We start from the raw sequence: 27,027 nt of genomic DNA, 5'->3' as shown, positions 1-27,027 counted from the left end.
TGTTTCTTTTTTATGAAATATTTTCAGCATCTTCAGCTGAAACTGCAAAAATATCTGCAAGGATTTTGGGAAGCAAAGCTGAGTGATGTATCTAGATAAACTCAGAGTAATCAGACAGAAATGACAAGCTGACATAATTAGTCTACTGGCATAAACTGTGCTTTCTCTATGGACAGAAAAAACACTGGAGGAAATAAAAGCCACTGATAGACCTGACTAAGAAATGAAAGCATTACTCAGGGCTCAGTATCTTTAAAAAATTCCTGTAGGGGTTTAGTGCCACAGAGCTGTGTAGGAGATGTGCAATCTATTTCTGGTGATAAGATAATGAAATGTTAGAAGTGGGTGCCGGAAAACTAGCACTCACTGGCAACAGGACAGAGTTAGAAATATTGGACCATAAGGCATCTCAGGGAATTATGTCATACAGTTTCTTTCAAAAACAAATCTAGTCTTAGTTTGAGAGTACTGCATTTACTTGAGTATAAGGCAACACTTACGTTTCTTCATCTATTCCAGGATAAAAAATAGTGAATGTAAATTCCTCCAGAATCCCTCCAGACCCACATGATATGACAGTGAAGATTCCTCTAGACTGATAGAAATGCAGACAGAAACCTTGGGTTCAGGGAAGAGGATGCCATTTACCCTCTTCCCCTCTTATGAATTAAATGCAGATCCTGCAAGGGAAAATGATGGAGAAGTGATCCCACTCACTGAAAGAAGCATGTATGTGGGGAGGGAGATTTATGATGAGACAGGAGAAAGCAGGGCAAGGAAAAGGCCTAAAGGAGTAGGAGGAAGGAAGAGACACTAGACAGCAGCGATGGATGAGAAGTGAGGGAAGTGTGAGGTGCTGGCTCCCTCATCTTCAAAGGGAATAAATGTCCTCTGTTTCCGTAGGGAGTTTGGAATTTACACTCATCTGGTATTAAACCAAATGGCAGCAGATGTAAGGGAGCCCCAGCCGTACCCCAGCCCAGAGCTCCGGAAGAAGCAGTGTCTGCAGGCTCCAAGCTACCTTCACCTCCTCCCACGGAGGCACTGATGGCTGCCATCTGTGATTACTTTTCAGTCATTTTTTGTTTTGCAACCTGTCCTTATTTTGGAAGGCTGCTCTTGAAGCTACCAGCTTCTTGAAGATCAACCACCTTTGGGGTGCCAGAAAAAAATATTTATAGTGAGTTTATACTCATTTACTCTTTTGCCCTTTAATAGCTCTTTTTGCTCCCTTGCTTGTGTTAACCTCACCTAAAATGTTTGGAGAGCGTAATAGTACGTCATATTGGATTTTAGTCTGATAAACCAAACAAGCCATTTTTTATTTTTCTACTCCCAAATAGCAGCTCTGAGGTTCCCTAAACATCCTTAGAATTCCAGTCTGGCTTTGGTGCAGCTAGAATTCCTTTTTCTTTTTTTTTTTGTGTGCTGACTAGAGCTGACCAAGGAATTGCAGTTCAGATCCTTTGAGTGCTTTATCCAGTGAAATATGCTGTCCCTGTCTCTTAACAAGCATTTTTGTCCTTTCTGTGGGAATGGTAGCTCCTAAGCAACGTGCGATCAACCGGTACTGATCTGGTTTTGCATGGAGCAAACAGAGGTGCCATAGAAGGTTAGGCAGAATGCGGACCCTTGCGGTGCTCCTTACTTTTCCAGCCCCATTCTGCTGCTCTTCTAGGACTTTGGCCAGGCTAGTGGCCATGTCGATACTCAGCAGGCTTCAGATTCAGACAGCACAGCCATCTGGGTTTTTTCCATCTACGGGTATCCCAGCGGGAGGTTCAGCCCAACACTCCCTTCAGAGGTGTCGATAATGCTGCCAGGCTTACAGGTGTTGCCCCAGCTGGTTGGCCATTCAGGGCAAGGGTGTCAGAACAGGGTTTGGCAGCTCCATCGCTGGCTGTGAATATACGTGCCAGGAATATGCTACTTCAGAGCAGCATACAACAGCCTTTCTCCTGCACCCTTCTGTGCTTCGCCCTGCCTGAAGCCATCCATCTCTTGTTTGATTGTGGCATTGCTTGGAATCTTTGCAAAGCAGCAGCAGCCACTGACCTGCTGACAGTTCCCATCAGGCAGCACGCTCTGCAGCTCAAGACTGCCTCCATCAGAGTGCTCTGGGCAAAGAATTGTTCTAAAATAGGGGAAAAAACCCAAAACAACCAACTTAGAGCTGAGACTCTTGTCATCACTATTAAATTTCTCCACGTTATATTACTTCAGTCTTCCAGATGAGGTGATCCTGTATGTCCTGTTAATGTCTATGATTTAATCACCTAGCTTACTTTTTTTGTGCCTGCATGGACAGTTTGGCCTTAGCTGACGTGTCACTGTGTATTTGTATCATATATTAATTTGGGCAAGAAAGAGAAGTGATTTCAGTAAACTTGGCAAGCATAAATAAAGGGTTTTTTCCACAAGACAAGTAACATTAACTCAACCAAATCAACCTGGAAACTGATCAAAATCGTAAAAAGGTGTAATTGAGACAAAACTTAAGGCTTAGAGAAGCTCAGTCAGACCTGCAAGAGCAGTAACAATAACTATGGAAGTAATCAATTATGTGGACATTCTACACTCAACTGTAATAATCAATTAAGAGGAAAAAAAGATGAACCTTGAGATTTACTTGGAGAGATGCTTTCTTTGTCCCTACAGCTCTGCTCCCCCACCCGGGATGTTATCTGTCCGAGTACTCATATTTAATCACTTTTAGAGGAGCATGAAATATATAGGGCATTTCACAAGTCAGTGAAGACAGTCTTGGTATCCCACACAGGGCTGTTCCGGAGATAGCAGTATTTCTTTGCCCCTGAATGTGTTCACACCTGATTCTCAAGTGAACACGCAATTCTTTCCCCCAGGGCTCAGTATGTGTTTAGTTTCTTTCACATTTTTTCTTTTCTCTGCAGTCTTGGGGATTTCTGGTTTTCCACCCATACGGCGGGAAAACATACTTCACGCAAGCCAAACATGTGAACAAGTTGAAAGGCAGAGACAGATGGAGCCATCTCTGGGATATCTAAACAGAATACTGTGGACATAATGAAATACTAAAGCATTTGCATTAGCATGTGAGTTTGAGCTGAAAGAACGAAACCAACGCAGCAGAGTTACTCGTATGTGGGTTTAGAGCCTTAGTGTCTGTGCTCTTGACTGCATGCAAAATGTCATGCGGGACTTTTGGAAGCTAATGAATCCAGACTCCTCGCTACTTGGCATCAAGGAATACATTTATAAGCTGTGTGTCGTTTACTCTTGCCTAGTCTGCGTTCTTTTTCCTCATAGTCCCTTTCACTCTTACCACTTCGGTCACATGGGAGAAAGAACTGTTCCAGATCTTCATCTTTCTCCCACCAGCACTGGGGAGTGCCTCAGACAGTTTTACTGATAGAAGACTGTACATCTAACTCAATGTTTCGCGGAAAATACATAGAGCTTCACATGTTTTGGAGCCAGCACCTGAAACCCAAGCAAGAAATTACCATGGCGGTCCAGGAAAGTAACACCGCCTCATCATAACTGCGCGTGTTCCGAGCACTGCCCACAAATAACCTCAGACCATTGCCACTCAGTCTGAAAGTTCTTGTAGCTCGGTGCCTTTACTTGTGGTTGTGAGGCAGTGCATGAGAAACAGCAAACTGAGGAAGGTATTGTTTTCTCCCTTGTGAGACAGTCTGCCTCGCTGCTGCTGCTAGGTATGAGTTGTGATAGGTTTCTTACACTGGTTTTCGTTTGGAGAAGGTTTCCCTTGAGATTTGTCATCATCACTCTTCCCGTAGCTGGTTACTTTTATAGGTCAAAACGTGAAATAAAGCAACTTTTGAAAATGTCTGCCTTTACTCCGGGGAGATCAGATCGTTAGGTAAATCCTTTTGCTCTCATTCCAGCCTCCTCCTGGGATGCACCTGGTTGAAGAGGACGAATCTTTGCTTAAAGCCACAGCTGTGAGCATGCTATTGTTGGGTTTGTCACGTCTTACAATGCCGTAACATTGACTGGTAAAACTTGGGTCTTCCTCCATTTTTACGTGGGGATTGACACCTCCAACCTTACTGACATCTCCCTCTTACGCTCATGGGTAGTTTAATCCGCCTCTGGCGGCTACAGCACCGCTGAAGCAGGACAAGCCCGCAAAAATACCGAGAGCGGTGCTGGAAGCAGCGAGCATCCGAGAAGCACGTTCCACCCGGGGCATCCCAGCGCCGCTGGCGCCGTCTGCCAGCAGCTACACCTCTCGCCCACAAGCTCAGGGAAACCCGGAGAGCTGAAGGAAGCCTCTGCCGAACCTCCGGGGAAGCAGGCGCCCAGGAAGAAGGCGGGTGGGGCTGGAGCAGCCACCCGCGCTCCCTGTGTCAGGGCCGGGCCGGGCCGACGCCAGCGGGGCCCCGCCAGCTCCCGGCGCCGGCCGCCTCCCTGCGGCGCTGCGACCACGGGCGTGCCGGAACCCACATCCGGGGGCCGGTTTCAGAGCTACCGGTTCTGGGGCGTCGGCCAAGCAGGGGGGGACCGCCCGCGGCTCTCGGGAGCGACGGCGGTGGCTCCCCCCGCCCCCGCCGCAGGCGGCACCGGCCCGGGAGGCCGCACCGGCCCGGGAGCGCGCGGCGTTGTCGCGGAGACGGCGGGGGCGGGAGGAGGCGGTTCGGCCGCCGCCAGCGCCCCGAGGCCGCGCACGGAGGCGGCCGCGGCGAGCCCGAGCCCTCCCGGCCCCGCTCCCCCCCCCCCCCGCCGCCATGCCCTATTATGGAAGAGCTTCCGGCGGCGTGGACGGCTCTGACATCATCCCCCGCACCTCGGTGACGTCAGCGCCGGAGCGGTGCCTGACGTCAGTGCGTAGGGGAGCGCGGTGACGTGTGGTATTTAAAGCTCCCCGGGCGGAGGATGGAGGCAGAGGGCGCCGGTGCCGCCGCCAGCAGTACGGGGCTGGCCGCGTGCGGCGGCGTGCGCGGGAGCCTGTAGGGCAGGGCGCCGCGCGGCGGTTCGGCAAGGCCCAACCCGGGCCGGCCCGGCCCGCCGCTTCCCCCGGGAGGAGCGGGACGGCGGCGCGGGCTGCGGGCCGTGGCTGCGCCTGCCCACCGCGAGGGGACGGGCGGGCGGTGGCGGAGGTGTGAGGCGGGGGCGGGGGATGCGAGCGGGCGGAGGCGGCGGCAGCCCGGGGGCGCCGGAGCAGCCGGGCACCGCCTGACGCGGCCATCGCTCGCTCCCTCCCTCCGTCCGTCCCGCCGGCGGGGCTGAGCCCGCGGTCCCCGCCGCAGAGGAGCGCGGGCTCGGCGGCGGCGGCAGCCCCTCCCGCCGCCCGCCGGCAGCGACCGACCCGCCGCGCCCCCAGGACGATGCCCGCCCGCTCGCCGCAGCAGAAGGCGTGACGGCGAGGAGGGGGCCCGCCGCCGCGGGAAGGAGGAGCGGCTCCCCGCATCTCCGCAGCCGGGGGTGGGCGGGCGGGCGGACCGGGGGTGCCGGCGGGCGACGCGCGGCCGCAGTCCGCCGCTAGCCGCCTGGCGCCGGGAGCCCGATGCCAGCGCCGGTGCCGCGGCTCGCTCTGCCTCCTCGGGAAAATGCGTCGGTGCCCGCCGCGCTGCTGGCGGGGGTGCTAGGGGGAGCGGCGGCGTGGAGCCCTGCGCGCACCGCCTGCCCCATCCCGCTCCGCCTCTGAGACGCTCGGAGCCCTCGGCGGCTGCTCACCCTCCGGCCAGGAGCGCCGCAGCCGCCGCCAGCCCCTCGCGGAGAAGGCAAGCGCCCTCCCGTCCGGCCTGCAGGAGGGGACCCGTCTGTCCCCGGAGCCGCCGCCGCCCGGGGGCCGGAGCCGCTGCCTGCGGGCGCCCGGCGGTGCCGGCGGCCATGGGAGCCCGGCCCGCGGGGGGCGCTCCCTAGGGCGCGGGCGGCCCCGCTCGGCCCGGCGGCTGCGAGCCGGCGGCGCGGCTCCCCCCCCCCCCCCAGCGCCCGGGCCTGCGCGGCGCGGCGAGCCCAGCGCAGCGGCCGGCGCGGCGAGGAGCGCCCCGGGGACGCGGCACCGCCGGTGCCCGGCGCCGCCGGCCGCCATGGGGTAAGGATCTGGCGGGGGCCGCCGGGCGGGAGCTGGGGCGGGCAGGGGAGGAGGTGGTGGTGGAGGCGGCTGGAGGCGAGCGGCGGCGGGCGCTCCGCATCGGCCCCGGGGCGGGCGGCGGCGGTCTGCGGGTCGCCGAGGGGACGGTCCGTCGCGAGAAGGACCGCGCTCAGCGCGGCGTGGCGGGGCGAAACTTCGGGGCGGCCGCGGTTCGGTTGCACTCCTCCGCGGAGGGTGCGGAGCGACGCGTGAATCTCCCGGCGGAGGGAGGGAGGGAGGCTCTGAGGGAACCTGCTCTGCAGCCAGGTCCCCGGGTGCACCTGAGGCGTTAAGGCAGCGGGGAGGAATAAAATCTGTATTCCGATCACAGATGAATTAGGGGGCAGAGAAGTGACGTAGATACCTGTGAAAACTTCCCACGGGCGCATCCTGAGTAATTTGTATAGCGGGATGATGAAAAAATAATTGCTAAGGCCACGCTTGCCTGACAGCCTCTCAGTGGAATGGAAACCCATCCATGTTCGAGAGCAACAGAAACCTGGTGCGATCTGGCTAACTGCAAGGTGGAGGCAGGCTGTTGACGCGTTGACAAGGTGCCGGTTTTCTTAAGACTTTAAGACATGGTTCAGAGTGTAAAAGCTACAGATCAGGTCCTTTGTATTTTGGTCATTTGGGAATCTGAATGTGAAATTGTTATGTTAGTACGGAAGTTAGAAGTGTCTCTTTCCCCAAGCTGTTAAGGACACTTGAATTTCTCCAGTTTATTAACTTCCTAGCGTGTGGGTTGGCAACAGCTGCATCCTTGTCTTTGTCCTAGTCACTGGGGTTCACAGTACAAGATGTAGGAAGGAATGACTTCTTAGGCCAGCTTCTATTTTCCTGTTGTCTTCCCTTCCATTTAAAACAAAACCAAACTAGACCCAAACAGAATAAACCCAAGCTTGCGGCTATCTACGTATTCCAGAAAGTGATAATGTGCTTCAAAAACAATTTAGCCAAAAGGCTAAAGGATACTGTAATGTGTTTGGGCTATATTCTTGAAACTGCTATGCAGATGCAGAATTATGTAGCTTTTTAAATTCAAATAATGAAAAACATCTCATTTATTAAAATCAGTATTGTGTTTGTAGATATGTCAGTTAAGTGTATCATGTTACAAATACAGAGAACTGTTGGAAGAGGAGTGAAAATTCGTTCTCCAGATTTAAACTGAGCATTTCTGAAAACAAAACCCTGACTTAAACATAGAAGAGACTCCCCCATTTCATCGACTCCAGTACTGCTGATGTTTTAGTGTTGTAGCTTCTTAACAAACAATACAAATCCATATCTGTAGAGGGAGTTGAAATAATCCTAAATACTGAAGTTGTTGGTGTGATGAGTACTGTCATGGCACATTGAGGTCAAGAAGACAAAACTTGCTGGCAAAGACTTTGGATACTCTTAGGACAGTACGCATTGGGGTATGGCAATACAGAGTGCCTTTGCAGACCATCTTCTAACAAGGTGGACAAAACCAGAAGTGGGTGTATGTGTTACGGGCAGGCTCTCTGCTCTCTAAATGCGAGCGAGCACATCCAAGCCAGGGCCAACACCAACTGTGCATCTGTGGTTAAGTATGAGACATTTATTAGTGTTCAGAGCAGAGGTCTCGATTCAGTAGCCATTCTGTATTAGTATATAAATGCAGTTGCCCATGGATTTTCGAATATTTCTAGACCAATGTATACTGGACTCTTAACACTGCAGTTTTAAAAGTAGTTTTCTGATACTCTAGTAAGGCCTTAAAATTGAGTGCTCTAGAGGCACGCCATGAAACAGTTGATAATCCATGTACCTGGCCACACAAGGGTGTATGTACTAGACTTGGTATTCATTGCGTACTGCTATTCTGTGTAAACTTGTATACGGAGCTTGTAGTACCTGGCTGGTAGAGAGCTTACCTGTTCCAATGGTCAGAACACAGAAAACTTGAGATGGGGGAGAGGAATTAACTTGCCAAACCAGCAGTGGCTTTCTTAGTCTCGTGTGTTACAGTGAAGAACTGGCTGGTACCTGGGCCAGTGCTGCTAGTAAATACTTGGTTTGAGAAACTTGAAGCTAGAGAGTGGTCTATAAGGTGCAGTAGTTCAAGAGACTCTCGTCTTAGTGCTGTGTCCTGTATATCTGTGGGTGTCTCTCGTCTCATAGGAGCAGGTGAACAGATCAAGCCCTGGGGATTGTATAGGCCAGGCACATTGGATGTCCACTCCAGCTTCTCTACCTGCCAGTCTCCCTCTCCTCTCCTAGTTCCTCATCCCTGTTGCATAAAGACAAGTTCTCATCAGTAGTCACTGTTGAGTGATATAACCATTTATTTGTGGATTAATTCCTGGTTTATTAATGAGTAGTCTCTCTATAGCTACTTTCCTTTATGGCCTTCTGTGCTGTGGACAAGTATCCAGATTTATCTTACTAGCTTTTCCCTTCTCTCTTGCTGAATGATAAGGAATTACAAGGTAAAGGCTTCTGTCAGATGTGCTTGTCTCTGTCATGTCACGTTAATCGAGGTGTCTTTATAAAGACTTCAGCTTCTCTTCAGTTTTGTTGGACTATATTTAGTATGTTATCTTCATAAAGGTGGTTATAATATGTGTCAGTTTGAAATGGCAGAATTAGAATTCTAGGGTTCTTAAGTTGGCTGGAGAATATTGTGAAAGGTGAGTGTTTTAGAATGTATTTATTAGCATTCTAGTTGCCTAGAAAGAAGTATTTTATTTTAATTTTTGGTAGTTGGGAAAATATCTGTTGCTGATTGATCCACTCCTAGTTCTTACCCTTTTTGAAGGATGGGAAGTTAGTCAAATGCATTTGTTTAAAGCACTCAGGATGCAGGGTCCCATTTCGAAGAGAGAATACTGTAGCTGTAGGGCTAATTCTGAACTGTAGGATGTAATAATTTTTACAAATCCCATTTGAAGCTTTAAAATCTAAAATTCTGTGAAAGTCTATACTGTTTGAACATATGGGATAGACAAGTCTTGCTGTGGAATTTGCTTTTGGTTTGCTGCCTGGTGACTTGCTTTTTTACGTGTTTCCAAACCACAGTCTTGTCCTTAAACTTTTAAGTTTCCTTTCTCTAGCTGGGTGACAAAGACTCTGAGCAACCTGATCTAGTTAGCGGTGTCCCTGCTCGCTGCAGTGGGGTGGGACTAGATGACCTCTAGGGGTCCCTTCTGACCCAAAACTTTCTATGATTCTATGATTCTATGAAATACCAGCTATCACTTTTATGGGAATTTTGTTGGGAAACATTTATTCTTTATGATTGTCTCATAAGACTGTAATTTGATTTAAAGCTGTTAGCTGATTACCCTTTAAATCACAGCTTTCCAAATCTATGTCTATGCGTTAGTGGACTAGAAAGAGAAGAGCATTAGCTCATGATGTAACGCTAATGTACTCATAGTTTCTCATTGGTATAGGTGCCTGGGACATCATTTTAGCTGAGCCTGTGGTTTCCAGTGTATTCCAGATCAGTGACCATCTAAGAAATGCGAACACTTCATAAAGATTAGAAACTTAGTTCTTCTACTCTTTTAGGTATCTTTAATTTTGAAACTGTTGAGGCCTAAAGTGATTCCCAAGAACTGCTGTCTCTTCTAGTCCAGAAGTTATAGTTTTAAGAGGCAAGGAAGTGGGTGTGGTCTAGAGATACCCAATGAGGTTGAGACCAGACCTGGAACGGAACTCATGTGAATATGCATATATATGTGCACACAGAAATAAAGTGTGGTTGTGTTTTAACAATCTGCCCTTTGGATCTGAGACAGTCCTGCACTGGGGAAAAATCTCAGGCCTCCCCATATGTGTGGTTATAGTCTTAGTAACAGGAAACTGCAACAATGAACAAAGGGACAAAATATTCTGTATTATCTAAAGACAAAAATGTCCATCTCCCTTTTTTTTGTTTTTTTTTTTTTTCTTTTTTTTCCCCAAAGATGCCATGTCAGGTCGAAGTGTGTGTTTAAAAGCCCTACTTAGGTGAAAGCCTTCTGTAAAAAAAGTTTGCAAGAGCATGCCTTCTAGTTCAGGATTTTGTGCTGTTCTCCCTGCAAGGCTTTTTCAGATGTATTCAGCCTTAAAGGTAAGGTGCAGTGGGTGTGGAAGCATTGCACTATGAAAAATCCACTTTTAGGTCTAATTTTGATAATAGGTTTCTTTTCCCCATTCTGTTGTGACTGTTTTAGTTTTTGTTTTTTCCAAGACTGGGCCTTGTGTCATCCACCAAAATTAGTAGTGTGTTCAGGAGAGGGAGATTAGAGGGGAGAGGAGGCTAGAAGGAGCTGTGGTTTTATTCCACCTGGGCTCTGCACCACATGGTGTTGGGTTCTGTTGTGTCTACAGAAGAGCCCTAGCAGTGGTATTAATGTTGTCTGCTCCAGTCTGCAAAGTAATGGAACTGTGTTTGAATACTGTATAGGTTTTCTGGAACTACATCACAAATATGCTTCTGGCAACACACTGCATTCTGACACGCTTCTCTGGTGGCAAGCGGTGGTGAATGCCAGTCATCATAAAAAAAATTAGTCTAGGGAGACACTCTTTAAACATGCAATAGGTGATGCTGGATTGTCAGATACAAGCGTATATTTCCTGTATCTACTCATGGATTTTGGTGGGTGGGTTTTTTTTTTTTTAGCTACAGGTGTCAAGTTAGCTGACTTAAGGAGTCTGCATCACTTGTTTTCACTAATGGCTTTTATCTGAATAAAGAGGGAAGAACGTGAAATACATGGTTCCTCTCAGGTTTTTGTTATTCCTTCATGTACAGGCAAATGATTCACAGGCACTGTTTTGTCCATCTTTGTGGCTGTATTCTTTGTCAGCATCTTGATCGTTAAGTTTTCACTGAGCTTTCCACCAAGAAGTGGGAACAATGGAAGACGGAGGCTGCTTTTTCCTTTTGTCTACTGCAGCACAAACATTTGTGCAGTGAGCCACATCAGTACTCTGCCTTAGCTGACTGCATGGCTGCGCAACTGCAGGGGTTGGCACAAGGGGAGTGTCATTGCAGGTGGGATAGACCTACCTTTTGCTACAGCAGTGTCTATTTATTCTGGTGGGAAGCGTTCCAAAAGATTCAGAATCAGAGCTACCCCTGTCAGAGTTTTCTCCTCAGTTCTGAAGCTGAAGTCTGGAAGGGTTGTTTTGAGACTGTCCACTAGCTAGCTTGAGTCTCAGCTTGTTGAGAAATGGCATTTTTTCTGCTTTTGATAGTGTCTTGCATAGTAAATATAATAGATAATATTGCCGGGGTTTCGAATTTGGGGTTTTAAAATGCTTTTAAATTACTTATTCTGTAAATAGTATGCTATAGTCTTGAATCCACAGTTAATCTTGAAGCTATTCTTGTAACAGGACATATAATGAGATCTTCCTTGAATTTTGAAAACTGAAGAATGAGCTTTAAATGATCAACACTTTACAGTGAAGTGTTGGTGAAATAATTTATCTTTGACATGTATTCTTGCAGTTCCTACTTCTTGTGGCTGTTCATTTCCAACAGTCTTCTAGCCCTGGCTTGTCTGTACAGAAATCTAAAAGAATGTATTGTGTGATATTGGAGAAACCAATGTTTTCTCCAACACATGACTTACTGTGGAGTGTGCAGCCATGTCAGGGCTTCTTGGGATATGAAGTGTTTTCCATGCCAACAGAAACAAGCACATGGAACAATATATGCCGCGTAGCTCTGTTGTCAAATCATTGCATGCAGTAACTGAGGTCATCAGCAGCTATTTGGCCAATTGACTTTGAAACTGGAACACTTGTGCTTTTGCACTGGCCGTATTTTTCACTGACTTGTGTGTGACTAGAATAGTGAACCTGCAATTAAACAGGAACAATTTAACGTGGATTAACTTACTTTCATCTTCTGGATGCTGATTTCCAAGTGCTTTTGCGACATCCAAGAATATGACTGTCCAAAGTCAATATTTGTTCTTACTCTTTTACAGAACATAGAAGAATTTCCCTCTGCTTTAGCCAGCCTAATACCCAGGCTTCCAGAGCTCTCTGCATCTAGATGTACGTAGGAATGGTTTTCTTGCCAGGAGATGATTGGCAGTGCTTGGTAATAGGTGGTATCCTTCTGATTTGGGTCCTGTGTAGGCTTGGTTCTTTGGAAGCACTGCACAGCTCAGATGGCAGCATATCTACCTATGCACAATAATAAAACTCCCACGATCTTTGAGAAGTTTCTGAAAAAAGACACAGGTGCTGAAACACATGGTTAAATAGTGATCCATTTTGATGGGATTTCTGTGAAGTGCTAGACTCTAGATTCCCTAAGTTATCTGACATCTGAATGCAAATGCTGCCCATGTCTCTTACAACAGAACTTAGTGGGCCACTCAAAATCTGAGGTGGTTTTTGGTGGTAATTATGTATTTGGTGGCCTTAAATGTGAGGTACATATTTAAAAAAAAAATCCTCCCTTTTTGTCCACATTAATTATGAATTTTTAAAATTAGGTTGGAGCAAAAGCTAGAATAGTTCTGTTACTGGGATGGGTTGAAGGGCATTATAGGGGCCTTTTCTATAATATCTGTGACTTTTTGTTGTTAGCAGGATTTGAGCATTAATATTATTCTAGAGCAAAGTTCTTAGACAAAGGAAAACAGTCTGCTACTTCCCCAGTTCTTACAAAGAACAATTTTACTTAGCATGAAAATAGAGTAATTCTCTTCTGCTCCTTAGTAACAACCTTAAATCCTAGATGTAAAAAATAGTGCTGCTCTTGAGTGCGCAGAGGTGGACATGGTACTCTGCCAATCAGTTGCACTAATGCAGCCTTTACAGATAGGTCCCAAGTCTAGATCTTATAAAAGTTACCTTCTGTTACACCTTCTTGCTTGCCTTCTTGTCTTGCTATTTCTGCCACTGGCTATTGTTTTTGTAAAACTCAACACTTTGCTGACTCAGAGGACTTTGTTGTCACTTAAAGCAACATGTGTAGGGTGTTGCATATGTTTCTGGAATCATTTGGGAAAGAATAGCTGAACACCCTGGTGGGAGGATTCTGTCAAGGAAGAATATTATCTGTCCACACCATGTTCAAGTTCAAAGTCTTTTACAAAAGCCAGCTATTCAAACAGTTCTGCAACCTTGGAAAATGCTATTTATGTACCTGGAACAGAGGTTTGATTTGGTGTCCTGTATGCCTCTGGACAAATCCTAATGGGTCTATTTAGACCTTAAAAATCGCTGGCTTGATGATCCTGCAACTTGTGTATGACAGTACTTTTCTGAAATCCCTCAGGAAGAATATGGGTGGAATCTACCCTGTTATTAAGATACATACTTTTGTCTTCAACCTGTGCAAGTCCTGCTAGCTTCCTCAGTGTAGAGGAGAAATACTGGGAGGGATAGAATGTTAATTTCAGACTGTGGGTAAATTAACTGATTTTTGGAAAACTAGATCACTGAATGCTGCCTCATATGAGTAGTTGTTTTGCAGCAAAGTACATAACTGTGTGCTGCGGTTGAGAACTTGATGATAATGCACAGTTTCCGATTAGCATTGCTGGTTGCGATCACAAAGTGAAATTTGGTCTTTCACATTTGAAAAATGCATCTAATGTTCTTCTATGAGAAGCTTGTATTGAACAAGAAATATCTGTAGCCAGAGTGGCACAATAGCAATTAACCTTCTTTGTTGAAACTTGACAGTCATGGTGACCTGCTTATGTCACTTACACCTTAATGAAGGCTGTTGTGAAAAGGGAAAAAGGCAAGGATTCTGGTTTCAGATACTGTTATGCTTATGAACTGGTATGCTGGTATGTTAGAGGTTTGGGAAATTAGTGGTCGTGATCAAACTTCACACAGAGCCAATTAAGTGATGATTAAAAATTATATTTTAAACTTCACCTGACAGATACGAAATTTTACTTTAAATCATCTTGTCTTATGTGTATGCTGTTAATATTCCTGAAGAACTGTTCCTCTTCATTTGGTTGTAGACAATGAGATCTTTTTTGCAATTAAGGATGTTATTAGTACTTCATGGCATTCTGTTTACTAGGTTAAGCAGTGGTATATCGTAGTATGTATTTTGTTTCTAAACACACAACCTGTTACAGAGTGGGAAATGGCAGTTTCTGCTACATGGGCTTGCATTTGATGCTTCGGTTAAGCCTCTTTTGGAAATAAACATATGAGCACCTAAGTACTCCAGTTTGGGAAGACTATACCACGTTTAGCATACATGAGTAAAATTTTTTTAATACAGCTTTTTTTAAAACTGACTTTGTGATGCAAGTGTTCTGTAAGTAACTAATAAACCTGCTCGTTTCTGGCCACTGTTTATTTCATGGATACAGAAACACTAGGGCTTGGCTTCTTATGTTTAATATCTATTCTGATATTTATGCGAAGGAGTGGATGAGGGAGGCTTTTCTAGTTCTGGGTTCATGTGTAGGTTTTGAAGGCATTGAACCCTGTCAGTTCGTTGAGGTAGAGTGTAAGGAAGATCGTTCCTGTGCATAAAAAAAGGTCATAATGAAATAACTAACTAGCTTGTAACAAGCACTTGTTCCTGGTCTTTGATTAGACACTTCCTAACTGTAGTAGCACATATTTGTTGCTTGAATACTTTATTGAACTGTAGATCTCTAATGTAGGCAATTCCATGTAAAATACATAAGAAAATTCCATATTTTTTTTTCTGTCACACAGGCATTTCAGCCAGCACTTGTGCACAGACTTTATGGTGTGCATTTTGTTGCTTAGTTTGTCCAAATGCTGAGCAGTTTCATGAGATCTGATTTTTTTGTTTTAATTACACTTCCAACAAGGAAAGTAACTTCCATCTGGGTAAAGCCCTGGTACCTGCCTGCTATCTTGGGGTTAGAACTACAGTCAATGGAGATGCCTTTCTGAAATAGAAGCTACATTTTGAAGTATGCTTTGCACAGTGGTTGGTAATTTAGTTCCAGTACAACTAACACATAATACTTTGCCTTTGCCAGCCTCCACCAGCACACAGAAAGCAAGCGCGTGAGCCGTCAGTGAAGAAATGTTTCTTTACATTGTTTGGATAGCAATACCCAAGGGTAGTACTGATGCAGCCTTGTGTTTCCAGCACAGTTGTCTTCCCTATGAGCTGCTCATCCGTGAGACAGCCAAGTCCAGGTATGGCCGTTCCTCTTCAGCTGTTGGGGCCCATCCCCACGTCACAGCACTTGGCACAGTCCCTTGGCTGACATTTACTGTGCAGACCTGTGTGGCTGTTCCCATGTCGGCCTCTGTAGCAGACTGCAGTTTGCTCCGTATACAGCATGTGGTTGTACTGCTATATTTAAAACCAGATTGTGCCTTTTATGCTTGTTGTGAATCTCACCATTACGGTGGGAAGCTGCCTGACAGTGCAAGGCATGTCACTGGGGGAACAGTACTCAGGTGTCCTGCTTTAGGAGAAGTCTCAGAACGTGTTTGTTATATCTGTGGTGTGAACAATCATGGGAACTGAGATCTGTCACTTCCAGTTACAGCTCAATAAAGATGCAACCACTGCTTCCAAAATTCAGTAATGTTTACTAGGCTGTAAGTTATTGGAAGGGAGGGACTTGCTGGCATAGTAATGGCATGCTCAAAGTGAATTAAAGAGGCTTTATAGTTCCTGCGGTGCTCAGTGGGATGATTCAAATTGATTTGTTACTTATGAATATAAAATTAATTTGTTTACCTTTCTAGGAGTTTAATTCAGTTCCTTGATACAAATGAAATAATCCAATTCTCGTGTTGTGCACCAGTGATTCTTCTTTGAAACTTAGCATGCAGCTGTAACAGTCTGGATGGGACTGCGAATTGTTTGAAGATCAGTTGATGGTGATAGTGATGAAAGGCATGTTTATTCAGCCTGATTCATTCTGCTCACTTCATATGTAAGTTCTTATACTTCCACTGATGCTGATGGAACCATGACTTCAACTTTGCGGTATCTGCACTCAGCGTGCAGGTTGTGCTAATGATTTATTTCAGGGTGTTTATTTCTGAGGGTTAAGTGTAAAAGCTCTCAGAAATGACTGTTAATTGACAACTTCTTAATGTTGAATAAGGAGTTTGTGGGTTTTAGGCTGGAAATAAAAGAAAGGCAAGTGCCAGGCCCACTAAAGTAAAAAGCATATTCACATGCAGAAGCCATGTCCAAATTGGTAACTTGGAGGTGCGGGAAAAGGTGAGGCAGACCTGGTTGATGGGGTGAGGAGTAGTAAGGAGGTGTGATCATTTCTGTATGAAGACCTACAAGGAAGCAAAATGGAAGTTTAAAGCCAATAACAAGGATACTGGAAAAAAATTGGTAAGAAGCATTACAAGGAGGAATTGCTAAAGATTGTGGTACCAAGTGATGAAACCGTATTTTGCTACAGAAATAGGTTCAAGACAAATTCCAAGTGTCTTGCAATAACAAAGGAAGATATGTATTCCTTTGTTTTTCTGTTGTGCATAAGTTGCTGAGAGAGATAATCTTTAGAACAGCAAAATTGTGACCAGTATTAGTTGAGTGTTGTCTCTCAAAGTCAAATATGAGTGGAAAAACAGCAGTTAAACTTAACAGCATCTAAACCCACTCATTTTTAAATACTACCACTGTTTACCATATAATTGGTGATTATCTCAGTGGAAACACATGATGAATTGATTCTGTGATTCTGTCTTCACTTTATTCCTTTTTAGGTTCCAAAATTCTGATATGTCTCTGTGGTCAAATGCCCCAGCTTTATCTCTGTTGCCTCATACCTGTGAAATACAGCCATCGGGACAGAAATTCTTGTCATAGGCAATGATGAGACTTGATGAAGCGCATAAATTCACACTGAATGTCACCTTAGAAAATACTGCATTTACTTTGTTTTTGAACTCTGCTGTGTTTTATGGAACTTAAGCTAATGTAGGATTGCCACTCAGTTATTTCAGTGCTCTGTGTGACTGCATGTCCTAGTGCCAGCCCTCTGTTCTTGGTTCCTTCTTGCTGTGCTAGCTGTGCACAGGGACACTTGTCAATGCTGCTCAAGGATTTCATTACAGCAACTAAAATGATCTAACCAAACTTTAGAATAGGAGGTGTTGACTTATGGACAGTCTTGTGCTTTCATGTTGGTTCAAAGCAAGGATTTTCAGTCTGTTGATTGTTTGAATGTGGTACTCTGCATGGCACTTCTGCCACTGCTGTCACATGACCTTTATGTCCCAGCAAACATATGATTAACATCAAGGAGTCTTCAGGTGCTTGCAGGCTGCTGTTTTTCCCCATCTGTGCCTCAGCAGCAGCACCTAAGTTACCCTGTCTGATTTGGCTTAATTCTCACCTTGTTCAGTCAGCATCAATTGGTCTAATTAGTCATTTGTGAGTGGCATTAACAGCCCTTCTCACAAACTGATAATTGTTCTTCAGAGGTAACTACTGAACTTTAGATCTCAAAGAGTCCATGAACTAATATGAGGGTGTCTGTGAAACATAACAGGGAAAATACGCCAGATGGTAATAGGCTTGCATTCTAGAAATTGCAGTAGACTGAAAATCATGTCCCATCTGGAGCCTTCCTCCTCCTCCTCCATGCCCCTGGAAAGGCAAGCGCTGGGCCTGCTTGTAAAGCAGAGCACAGAGTCCTGCCTCACCAGTGGTGTCTCTGGATCCCAAAGCAACTTTGTGCTCTCACCCTCTCTGCTTCTGTTTTGGAGAGCTGTGCTTATTATGCTGGTAGAGGGATTTTCTTTCTTTTCTTTTTTTTTTCTTTAAAGCTGTGGGTCTTGTAATGGCTCTGAAGACTATAGATGCTGTCCCTGAGGACCATGTCTAGAAAATGCCTATTTATTTAAACTCAAGAAAACTGGTGGTGCAGAGGGCAGGAATCTGTAACTTACTTGTATGACTGTGTGTTAAAGTGCTCTGCAACACTTTACACTTACACTGTCTCTTACACTGTCACTTACACTGTCTCTGTAACAGTAGAAGTTCAAGCTGAATAGTTAAGTTCTTTATGTTCTCCCCTAAAATATTTGCATGAGTTCTGTTAATCTGACTGACACACAACTCCGTTGCACGGGAGATTTTAGATGTAGATTGCAAAGGAAAGATTGCATCTATAAACAGATTATCAAGGAACTAGGGGAATTAAAAAAACCCACCTGGTTGTCAATTGCTTTTGGACCTTTCTGAACTTTTTATCCTAACAGGTACGAATGACATTATTTCTTCCTTTGCAATGTATTGCTCTGTAGGCTTCATTCCTCTCATTTCTGTTTGTGTGGCAAATGTGGCAAAGTTGCTTTTCCATGCTGTAGAATGGAGAGAGATGAGTGTTTTTAGACCATTGCCTCTCTGTTTCTTTTTCCATATGCAGCTTAGCTTAGTTTACTGTATGTAAGGGCTGTTGCAAGAATGTTAACATCTAGACTGCTTTCAGAAATGGCTCATTAGCCTGTAGTTCCAGGGTTCTTTGTTCATGGAACATGACATCAGGTTGTTTTTTTGTTTGCTTCTGGTTAACACTTTCAGTGACTGGGTGTGGAAGACAGCTATAAATCTTAAATGTAATTGTCTAGTTGTAAAGACAGAAGAACTGCTCTCTTGACTTCCTTGACAATAATTTTTGGACAGAGTAAAATGTGGGAATAAACTATAACTTTGGATCCATTTTTGCTATCACAATTACTTAGTATTTTCACTATAGGTAAATATCTATCCTAAAATTCAACCTAACTTAGTTGAGCTGCTCTTACATTGTTAAAAGCTGATGATTAGTTCTCTCCAATCTCATAGTTTAAAAACAAGTTTAAGGTAGAAGTTGATTCAGAGGTACCCTTGTCCACTCACTTGCATGATTTAGCGGAATAATCACTTAGGGACCTAGAAAAATTCTGAAGATGCCTGTATCCCTGGAATAACTTGATGAACTGAAGTGAAACACATGAAGATAAAACTGAGTACTTGTCCTAGTTAATGCACTTCTTGTTATCTCATCTGACTCCCAAAGCTCTCATGTGATTCATGGTATGAAAATGAACTTTTACAGGTTAGGTGGAAGGACAGAAATGGAAAACCTTAGAGAGATGGACCTTCATGCAACTGTTGGAGGAACTTTCATAGTCAGTGATAAATTCTTGGTGTGGATGTTTCCTGTAACATTTTGTCTGTTTGCCTACCTCCAGAACTTGAGCAGCATGTAATAGCTGGGAGCACTGGAGAACAGGCATTTCTTAAAGCCCATGTAATTATAGAAGTGAAAGCAAATCCAATGTTTATCTATTTCTTCCTTTTTTTTAAAAATCAGTTTAACATTACACTATATATATCTTCCAGGTGCCTTTTTTTACTCTTTAGCGCAAGCAGGTCCACGTTCACTGACATTATACCAAAAATATAAGGGTTTTGTTGGGTTTTTTCCCTTGCTTTAGAATGTAAGCCTTAATTTTAAGTACTGTCTATTTTATTCTGAATATAGGAATTTGCATCTTAACTGACAGATGAAATTAAGTGTGTTCTGTTTTGATCAGGACTTCGAGTGCATGTTGACTCTGCTTGTTAGAGCTCAGCAGGAATGCCTTTACTGTCTTGGGAGCCACAGAAAGAATCACTGCTAGACTGCAAGCTGTTCTGTGCAGTTAGGAGGCAGACTTCTAACAGAGGTTCGGCATGGCAAGGACAAACAACTTGTGAGATACTAATTAGACAGCAGGATGAAATGCCTGAGCTACAGGTGCGATTGTGACTCACAAGTAAGCTGAATTTTACTGCAGAATCCTGTGCACCATGTCCTGTTCTTTCTCTGAGGAATGTGTGTAAATGCTCATGTTTCAGTTTTTGCTTTCTCCAATTTGTGAGAAAGCAAAACAAGAGTTTTTGCTGTTGATGTAGACATTAAGCGTATCTAGTAAGACCCATCTGATTTCACTGTATCATGGATGAGTACAACCCATTGCTTGTTTGGAGGAAAATGAGCGGACACTGTAATTCAGATTTTCACTGTATTCGGAGAAACAGTAATGCAACTAGAGAATTCACTTTAGTCTTCTCTACTGATATCTCAAATTTTCTCTGGAAGTTAAGAAAAGAAAAAATTTAAAACATCTGTCATGCAGTGAAGTTAACATTGACCTACCAATATAATGCATTCCATCAGTCTCATGAATTTTAACTTTAAATGTTATAGCCCTCCCCACCTGATGTTAGTCATGTGAAGATGGGGTAGACAAAATACAATTCTCAGTGTCTGAGCGCTTTTGCATTTTCTGGGCCTTATGATATGGTGAGGGCCAGGAGGGCTGCAAGGGGGTTGTTCCTAATGCAAGATATCGAGGGCAGAATCTGTTTGCTTGATGTACTCAAAGTATGCTAGCTGAATTAGTGACCATTTTTGTTATTAACACACTTTGTAATATCTTTGAGGAGGGTAGATGTGTGTGTATGTAAAAACACTGATAAGAGCATGTCAAAATGAATGCAATGTTAGATTCCTGAAGGCACAAAGGACAAAGAAGAGTATCAGAGACAAATATTTAGGGGACAGCTGTGTAAGAGACCCTATTCCTGATGGTTTGTAGAGTTTCACAGTCAGTCAGATGCCAGTGAAATAGGTTGAAAAAGTGTATTTTCTAAGAGGCAAGGTGCCAAGGAAGAGTTAATCAGGTCAAATGAATGACTTGCAATGAGGCAAGAAGGTAGGTCTGAGAGACGGATCAAAGCCAGGTCGCTTGTGTACTGGTCTAAAACTCACTCCATTCTCCTGTGCTTGGGTCTGCTGGCACAGGCAGTGTCCTGTCCTGCCGCCACCACTGTCCTGAGAATAAACTCATTGTGCCTGGCTTTTCTTGTCCTCTGTGGAGAGTGGGAGCCTGGACACTGGTTTGTCCTGTGCTGTGCAACTCTGCCAGCTTCCATCCTGTTGATGTTACTGAATTCGTGATACTGTAATCTCTGTGCTGTGCTACAGTTAATTTTAAATCTGTGCAGTGGAAGCAGCTCTTTACTATTCTAAAATTTATCCATAACTACTATCCTTCACTGGTCTTGTATGAATGGGAATCTCAGCCAGAAGAGGAATGAGTTGAAATTAACTTTCTCATTGCTCTTTGTAATTATGGGGGGTTTTTTTTGGTTTGGGGTTCTTTTAGTTTTGTTTCATAGCAAAAGCCTTATTTCCCAAGGTGTGGTGGTCCTAGCTCTTGCGCTTTTATATGATGACTGTAAATTTTAGGTGCTGTCTGCAGCTGTCTTACAGTGCCTGCTTGTAGAGTGCTCCTCTGCCTTTCTTCTCTGCTTTCCTCCTCTGGAAGGTCTCGTGTACGGTCTTCCTGAGCATTTATTTGAGATTAGCACATACAGAGTAATTTTTTCCCAAGTGGACTGTTTTATAGGATTACATGCTCATAAAGATGCCATCCACTTCAGTGGATGTGCCAAAGTGTTACCAGAAGGAATTGATTTCAGAAATGTTTTCTGACCTACATTTTGAAGTTACCTGCTTTCCTGACTTGCCTCCTGTGTCATATAGAAACTTTTATTCAATGATACAAATAGTTGTAAGTAGGCAGTTTTTCTACTAGTGAATGTCCATAATTGCTGACTTCTTTACAGTTCTGTCTACTTGTATGTGTCAAATTTAGCCTAGCTTGTATAAAACTACATTCTTTGCACCTAGCTGTATGCGTATGTGTTTTGCATATAATTCTCAGCAGGTAGTAAAATTTGGTGAAGTTTTGTTGTTTGTTTTGTGTTTGTTTTTTCTAAGCCTAGGGTTTTAAGGTATGCAAATACAGTGCAACTGTTCCACCTCCTCCCTGAATAGCTCTCAAATTTCAACTAGTCTTTGTAGGGACATTGACATTTCAAAGATAATAGGTTTCTGAGATTTTTGTGAAAATAAAGAGCCAGGTCATAAAGAGTGCTTGTTGAGGAAGCAAGAGCTCAAATCCTAATAGCCATAGAGGAATCTCTTGGATCAGATGTTCCCCCAAAATGAAGGTTTCAGGTGGATGTTCCCTCTTGTTAGACACTGGAGGTCCAGTTGTGAGTTAGAGTTTGGTTTTAGACCGATTTGTATTAAAACTATTTGTGCAAATAGTTAAAAAAACCCAAACCCAAACTTGGTAAAGAAGAGAAAAAGGGGTTGCTATCATCACCAACAGCTCATTATTGAATGAACAGAGTGTGAGACTGTGTGATATGCTATCTCTTTAGGATGACATAAAATGATGCAGATGTAAAATTGGATGAATATGAAGTTGTCTGTCACATTTCCACTGGAATTGGTACCATGGTATTTCTGTTCTATCTTGTTGTCTGCCCTTACTAAAAGTAATACCAATGCTCTGGAGTCTTTCCCTATACGCTGTTTTCCAGGGACTTTTACATGAACCCATCACAGAATCATTTCCAGTAGTAAACAGCTTTTACAACTTGGACGGTATCTTAGGGCGTGTTTTGTTTTCCCATTCACTGGACTAAAGCTATGAAGTCAGTTTGAGTTCTAAACCCATCTATGACTCAGTCCATTTAACATTAGTGTCACCATTGTGCAGTGCGGTTTGAGGGGAGTCCAGCAATGCTTTTGCTTGTATATGTTAGAAGCTGTTTCATTGATTCAGTGGTGGAGTTGTCATTATCTTTGAAAGTTATTTGACATCTAAGGAACTTCAAAAAGCTAATGCTTGAATAATTCTGCAGTATTTTCAAAGTCTGGTCTGTAATTTCACAGGATTGGATTTGCTTCAAACCATGTTCAGTATTTCTACCATCATTGAAACTTCTTTGTTCACGTTTAAGACTAGAGCTAGTGACCAAAGAGCACGGATGAAGAAGTACAGATTCTGCAGTGTGGACAAAGGTGGAGGGGAAGTGGCAGAGTTTACGGCCTGGGGTTTAAACCTTTCCTTCTGAAAAGTAGACAATACTGGGCCTCAGAATAGCTGTTGTACATATATAAAAATAATGTTAAAAACATAGGGTACAACTTACCCTTGGAAAAGCAATGTTGGAGCTGGCCAAGCTGATTAAGCCAGCAGGCCTGGCACCTTTTTTGTGGGCATATTAGCAAAGCTTTGTCTCCTGATCACCCATGACAAAACACTAATTTCATAGAAATGTAAATATGAGCAGATGACTAAGTGATTTTATTCTGAATTCCTGTATCTTATGTCCATTAAGTACTGTGTGATACCTGATTTCAAGCTGAAGCACTTCAGTTGTCAAAACTTCAGCTTCTTGAAAATCTAACGTATAATATGTAATGAGGTTTCTGGCAAAGGTAAATATATTTTTTACTTAACCTTATAGGTTTAATGAAAGGTTCTAGATCATTTTTCGCCCTGCAAGTCCTGAAAAATTGCTGGTGTTATTTGTGATGGTATGCTAGCTCAGAAGTGGTTAAAGATCTAATGCTAAAAACTTCCTGTTAAATGGGAATAAAACATCTTAGAGAAAAGCTTGAAGTCACTGCTATATCCAGTATTATGTAGCTATAGAACATATTCTTTAAAGTCAGCCATTGAAGTTTATAGGTAAATAAACTCATATATGTGTTCACTTCTAACTGAATACAGAAAACTTGCCAAGCTTTTTAGGAGGAACTTCTTAAGCTTTTGCTGACTTTGGGTAGGCCTGACTCAAACCCAAAATTTAATAGTGAATGTCCATAATTGCTGACTTCGTTACAGTTCTGTCTACTTGTATGTGTCAAATTTAGCCTAGCTTGTATAAAACTACATTCTTTGCACCTAACTGACTTTGGGTAGGCCTGACTCAAACCCAAAATTTAATAGCAAAAGCGGGTCTAAGAACGTAAGTGTAAAACTAGATAAACCAGTGGTAGTATGGGAGAGATTTTGATCTGGTTGCTGGATTGTAACTTCCACTTTTTTTACTATCTCAAAGCTTGGTTTGAGACATTAAAGTTGTTGTATGTGTGTATGTAATACCGAATACAAAATCTTAAGATGTACTCTTTTCACAAGTATGCTTAGCAAGTTTTGTTCAAGTACTGTATAATTTTAATTTTTATTTCAAGAGAACAGTTGTCAGTCACTTTCTATCCAGAAAAAGATGTTACTTCCCAAAAGTTTCCATGCAACAAGAAGCCAGTGTTATGCAATACTGTCTGACAAGCTACTGTGTACAGACTTCACAGAATTTTCCTTATTCCTAAAAATGCTCTGATTTTCTGGTGTTTTGAATTGTGTTTTCAGGGCTTGTTGACTCAGACTCCTGATAAACTGTTGGCCGTTTTTGGATGACATAGTTGACAAATTAGTTTTGACTATGGCTGCACTTTTAATCACTCCCATCATTTCTTTTCTGGGATCTCTCTTCAAGCTGCTTAGAGTAACAAAACTTGCTACAGCTTTAAAAACAAGCTAGGGAGAGTTTTTTTTAACACTGTAGCAGGGCACTGGAAGAAAGCTGTAGTCTTGGTATGCTGTCATTTTGACAAAGCAAAAAGATCTTTGTCCTATCCTAAATCCGAGGATAATCAGCAAATGCCTGATAGATGGTGCAGGGGATTCATGTTGACTGATAGGAGGAGAGATTACCTTGGATGACAGATGTTATAGAGGCTCAAAACTCACTATGTGCGTAATTACCACCTGCAAAAACATGCATGTGATGCCTGAGAGAGTCTGCAGTCCTTGGGACTGCGAGAGCGTGTGTGCTGAGCCTGCAGGCTGCTGTGTGGCAGGGTCCGTGGCTGTAATGGGCTGAGGGCAGCACGCTTTTTGTCTGATCTCTGCTGTGGGTAGGGAACTTGGAGCGTGACTGTACTCCAACTCTGAGCACAGGGATGTTGTCCTAGTTTTGGATGCACAAGGCATCATCTTCCTCTGAAACTCTGAGACTGAAATCTGAAGAGTGGGAGCTTGCTCTGTTTGCAGCTTGCAAAGATGATGAAAAGGACTTCCAAGGCATATTTTGTTGGACTTGCCTTGAAAACAGTCTTGTATGTGGACTCCATGTGCATCAAAACCAGTTAAGTCTGAATAACACAGTTTGGAGTTTTTAAGATCCATACTGGGGAAATAGAAATTGCTGAAATGATGGACATAAATATTAATTTTCATGGATTTCATTTCTCAATAAATTCTTCGGAGGTAGCAAAGCTGAGCTGAGTAGGAGGACCCTATCACACTGGACCTGCTTATTCATCCCCTTTTGTCCTGCTGGTGGTCCCTAGAGATTTAAAACTTTTAGTGTATTTGAAGACTTTGCGTATCGAAGAGGCTGTTATATAAAGTTTTAGGTCTGTTTTTTGTGTTTGTGGTAGGGAGGGAATGTCAAAACCATTTTGAATCAGGAAATTTAATTCAATTTAGTTTATTGCCAGTGAAGACGAAGACAAACAGTTAAATCAACACAGAAAACACACCTCGTCTTCCCTGTGGACACCTCTCCAACTCCTTCCTGGTCTCCCATCCCCTCACCACAGGTGGCCCTCAGAAAATGGTGGTCAGCATCTGTGGTGGCTCCTTTTTTTTTTTTTTTCTTCTGACTAAATTCCTTCATGGGCCACAGTCCCCTCAGTGTTATACCTGCTCCCGTGTCTGCTGTCTGCTCCTGTTTGGGCAGCGCTTTGCTCCAACCCGTGCTCGGATGTCATCTCCTGCGTCTTTTTTTTTCTCCATTCCCAGTCCTGCTCTGTTCCTGTATCTGCGCAGAGCAGTCCCTGGCCTTGTCCCACACAGTGCAGAACCCTCCCTACCAAAACCCTGTCAGTTTAGCCCAGTATGCAGGGGGGAAGGGGTGTGAGTGTGTGTGTAATTTTGCAATTTTTTTAGCATCATTAACACACCCTAAGGGGAGGCAAATTCTTTTCAGTGGCCTTATTATTTTTACAGTAACTAAAACAACAGAATCCCAGCCTTGAGAAGTTGTAGATATTATGGCAACGAAAATAACTTTGGAGTCATGGTAAACCACATTGTGGGGGAAGAAAGAAGAGGAAGGAGGTCTTCAGTGCTAGTGTTGGCACAATCTAGAAGTACCAGACACGTCAAAGAACAGAAACTTTTTTTAGAAAAAAAAAGTATTAGTTACAGATCAGTAAGGAAAGTTCTTTCTAACCTTCTGTGCTAACTTAAGCTTCTTTTGTGAAAGCCTTAATTAGTCTGACATACAGAAAAATGAAACATTAGGTTCTTATATTCAGTGTCTGCATTTTTTTGAAAAGGATGGGTTAAAATGGATAGAGTGGTCGAAGACACCGTTCATTCAACTATTAGGACGCAGGCTTTTCTCCTAAGCCTCGCCTAGGACTGATCACATCATGCATCAGTGAGTGGATTTCTGTATTGATGAAAAAACCTGGTGTGACTCTACCTGCTTAAGCGGTACTTTTGATGCTTCTTTAGTCCTCACATTGCCACTCAAGTCTGGGCAGACTTAGCACTTCTTTTTCGTCTGTCTTTGACCATTGTAAAGTTGCAGTCTAAGCCAATTAGGAACAGCAACATATTAGCCTTAATGTTTCTGCCACGCCTGAGCAGACATTTCTAATAGTCAAACTGTGTTACTATGGTATTCTTGTTAGTTTCTTTTCTTTTTGTTCAGCATCAGGATATTTCTGGAAAAATGAATGACTTCTCTTTGTAATAAGTGGTGAGTTCTTGTCTTAGTTCCTATTAGTGTCTTTAAGGAATACTAAATACTTTCTGGTAATGAACGAACAGCAAGAGAATGCTAAAAGAGGAAGAGAGGGAAGAGTAAGGAGCTGATGGGGGTATTTTAAGAGGTTGTTTTTTCTTATTTAAAGCACTTCTTCCTATCAGCTCTATATAGGCAAAAGTAGATTTAAAAATTTGCATATGTGTAAGGACAGATTATAAAATACAATATAATTTTTATGTGTGTTATTGTTTGGGCACTTATCAAGCCAAAACGAAAACTATTGTCCTATTTAACTAATACTGATACTCCTATAACTAATATTATTTCAGCTGAATTAAGTGAA

At 43.6% G+C, this 27,027-nt stretch overlaps 1 protein-coding gene across 3 annotated transcripts in view; it reads left to right on the top strand.

Moving 5' to 3' along the window:
* Positions 1-5,975: 5,975 nt before the first annotated feature.
* The window catches only part of HOMER1 (homer scaffold protein 1), a 102,401-nt gene continuing 81,349 nt past the window's right edge, over positions 5,976-27,027 (top strand). For all 3 annotated transcript variants that reach the window (XR_012761858.1, XM_075410625.1, XM_075410624.1), the window contains exon 1: positions 5,976-6,043. Coding sequence is in view for 2 of the 3 variants with exons in the window: in XM_075410625.1 (XP_075266740.1) it covers positions 6,039-6,043 (5 nt within the window). In the remaining variant the exon portion in view is untranslated. The remainder of the gene's footprint in view (positions 6,044-27,027) is intronic.

The sequence above is a fragment of the Opisthocomus hoazin genome, chromosome Z, assembly GCF_030867145.1.
Source record: "Opisthocomus hoazin isolate bOpiHoa1 chromosome Z, bOpiHoa1.hap1, whole genome shotgun sequence".
In the NCBI taxonomy this organism is placed as follows: Eukaryota; Metazoa; Chordata; class Aves; order Opisthocomiformes; family Opisthocomidae; genus Opisthocomus; species Opisthocomus hoazin.
This window is presented reverse-complemented; position numbering and strand designations above follow the sequence as displayed.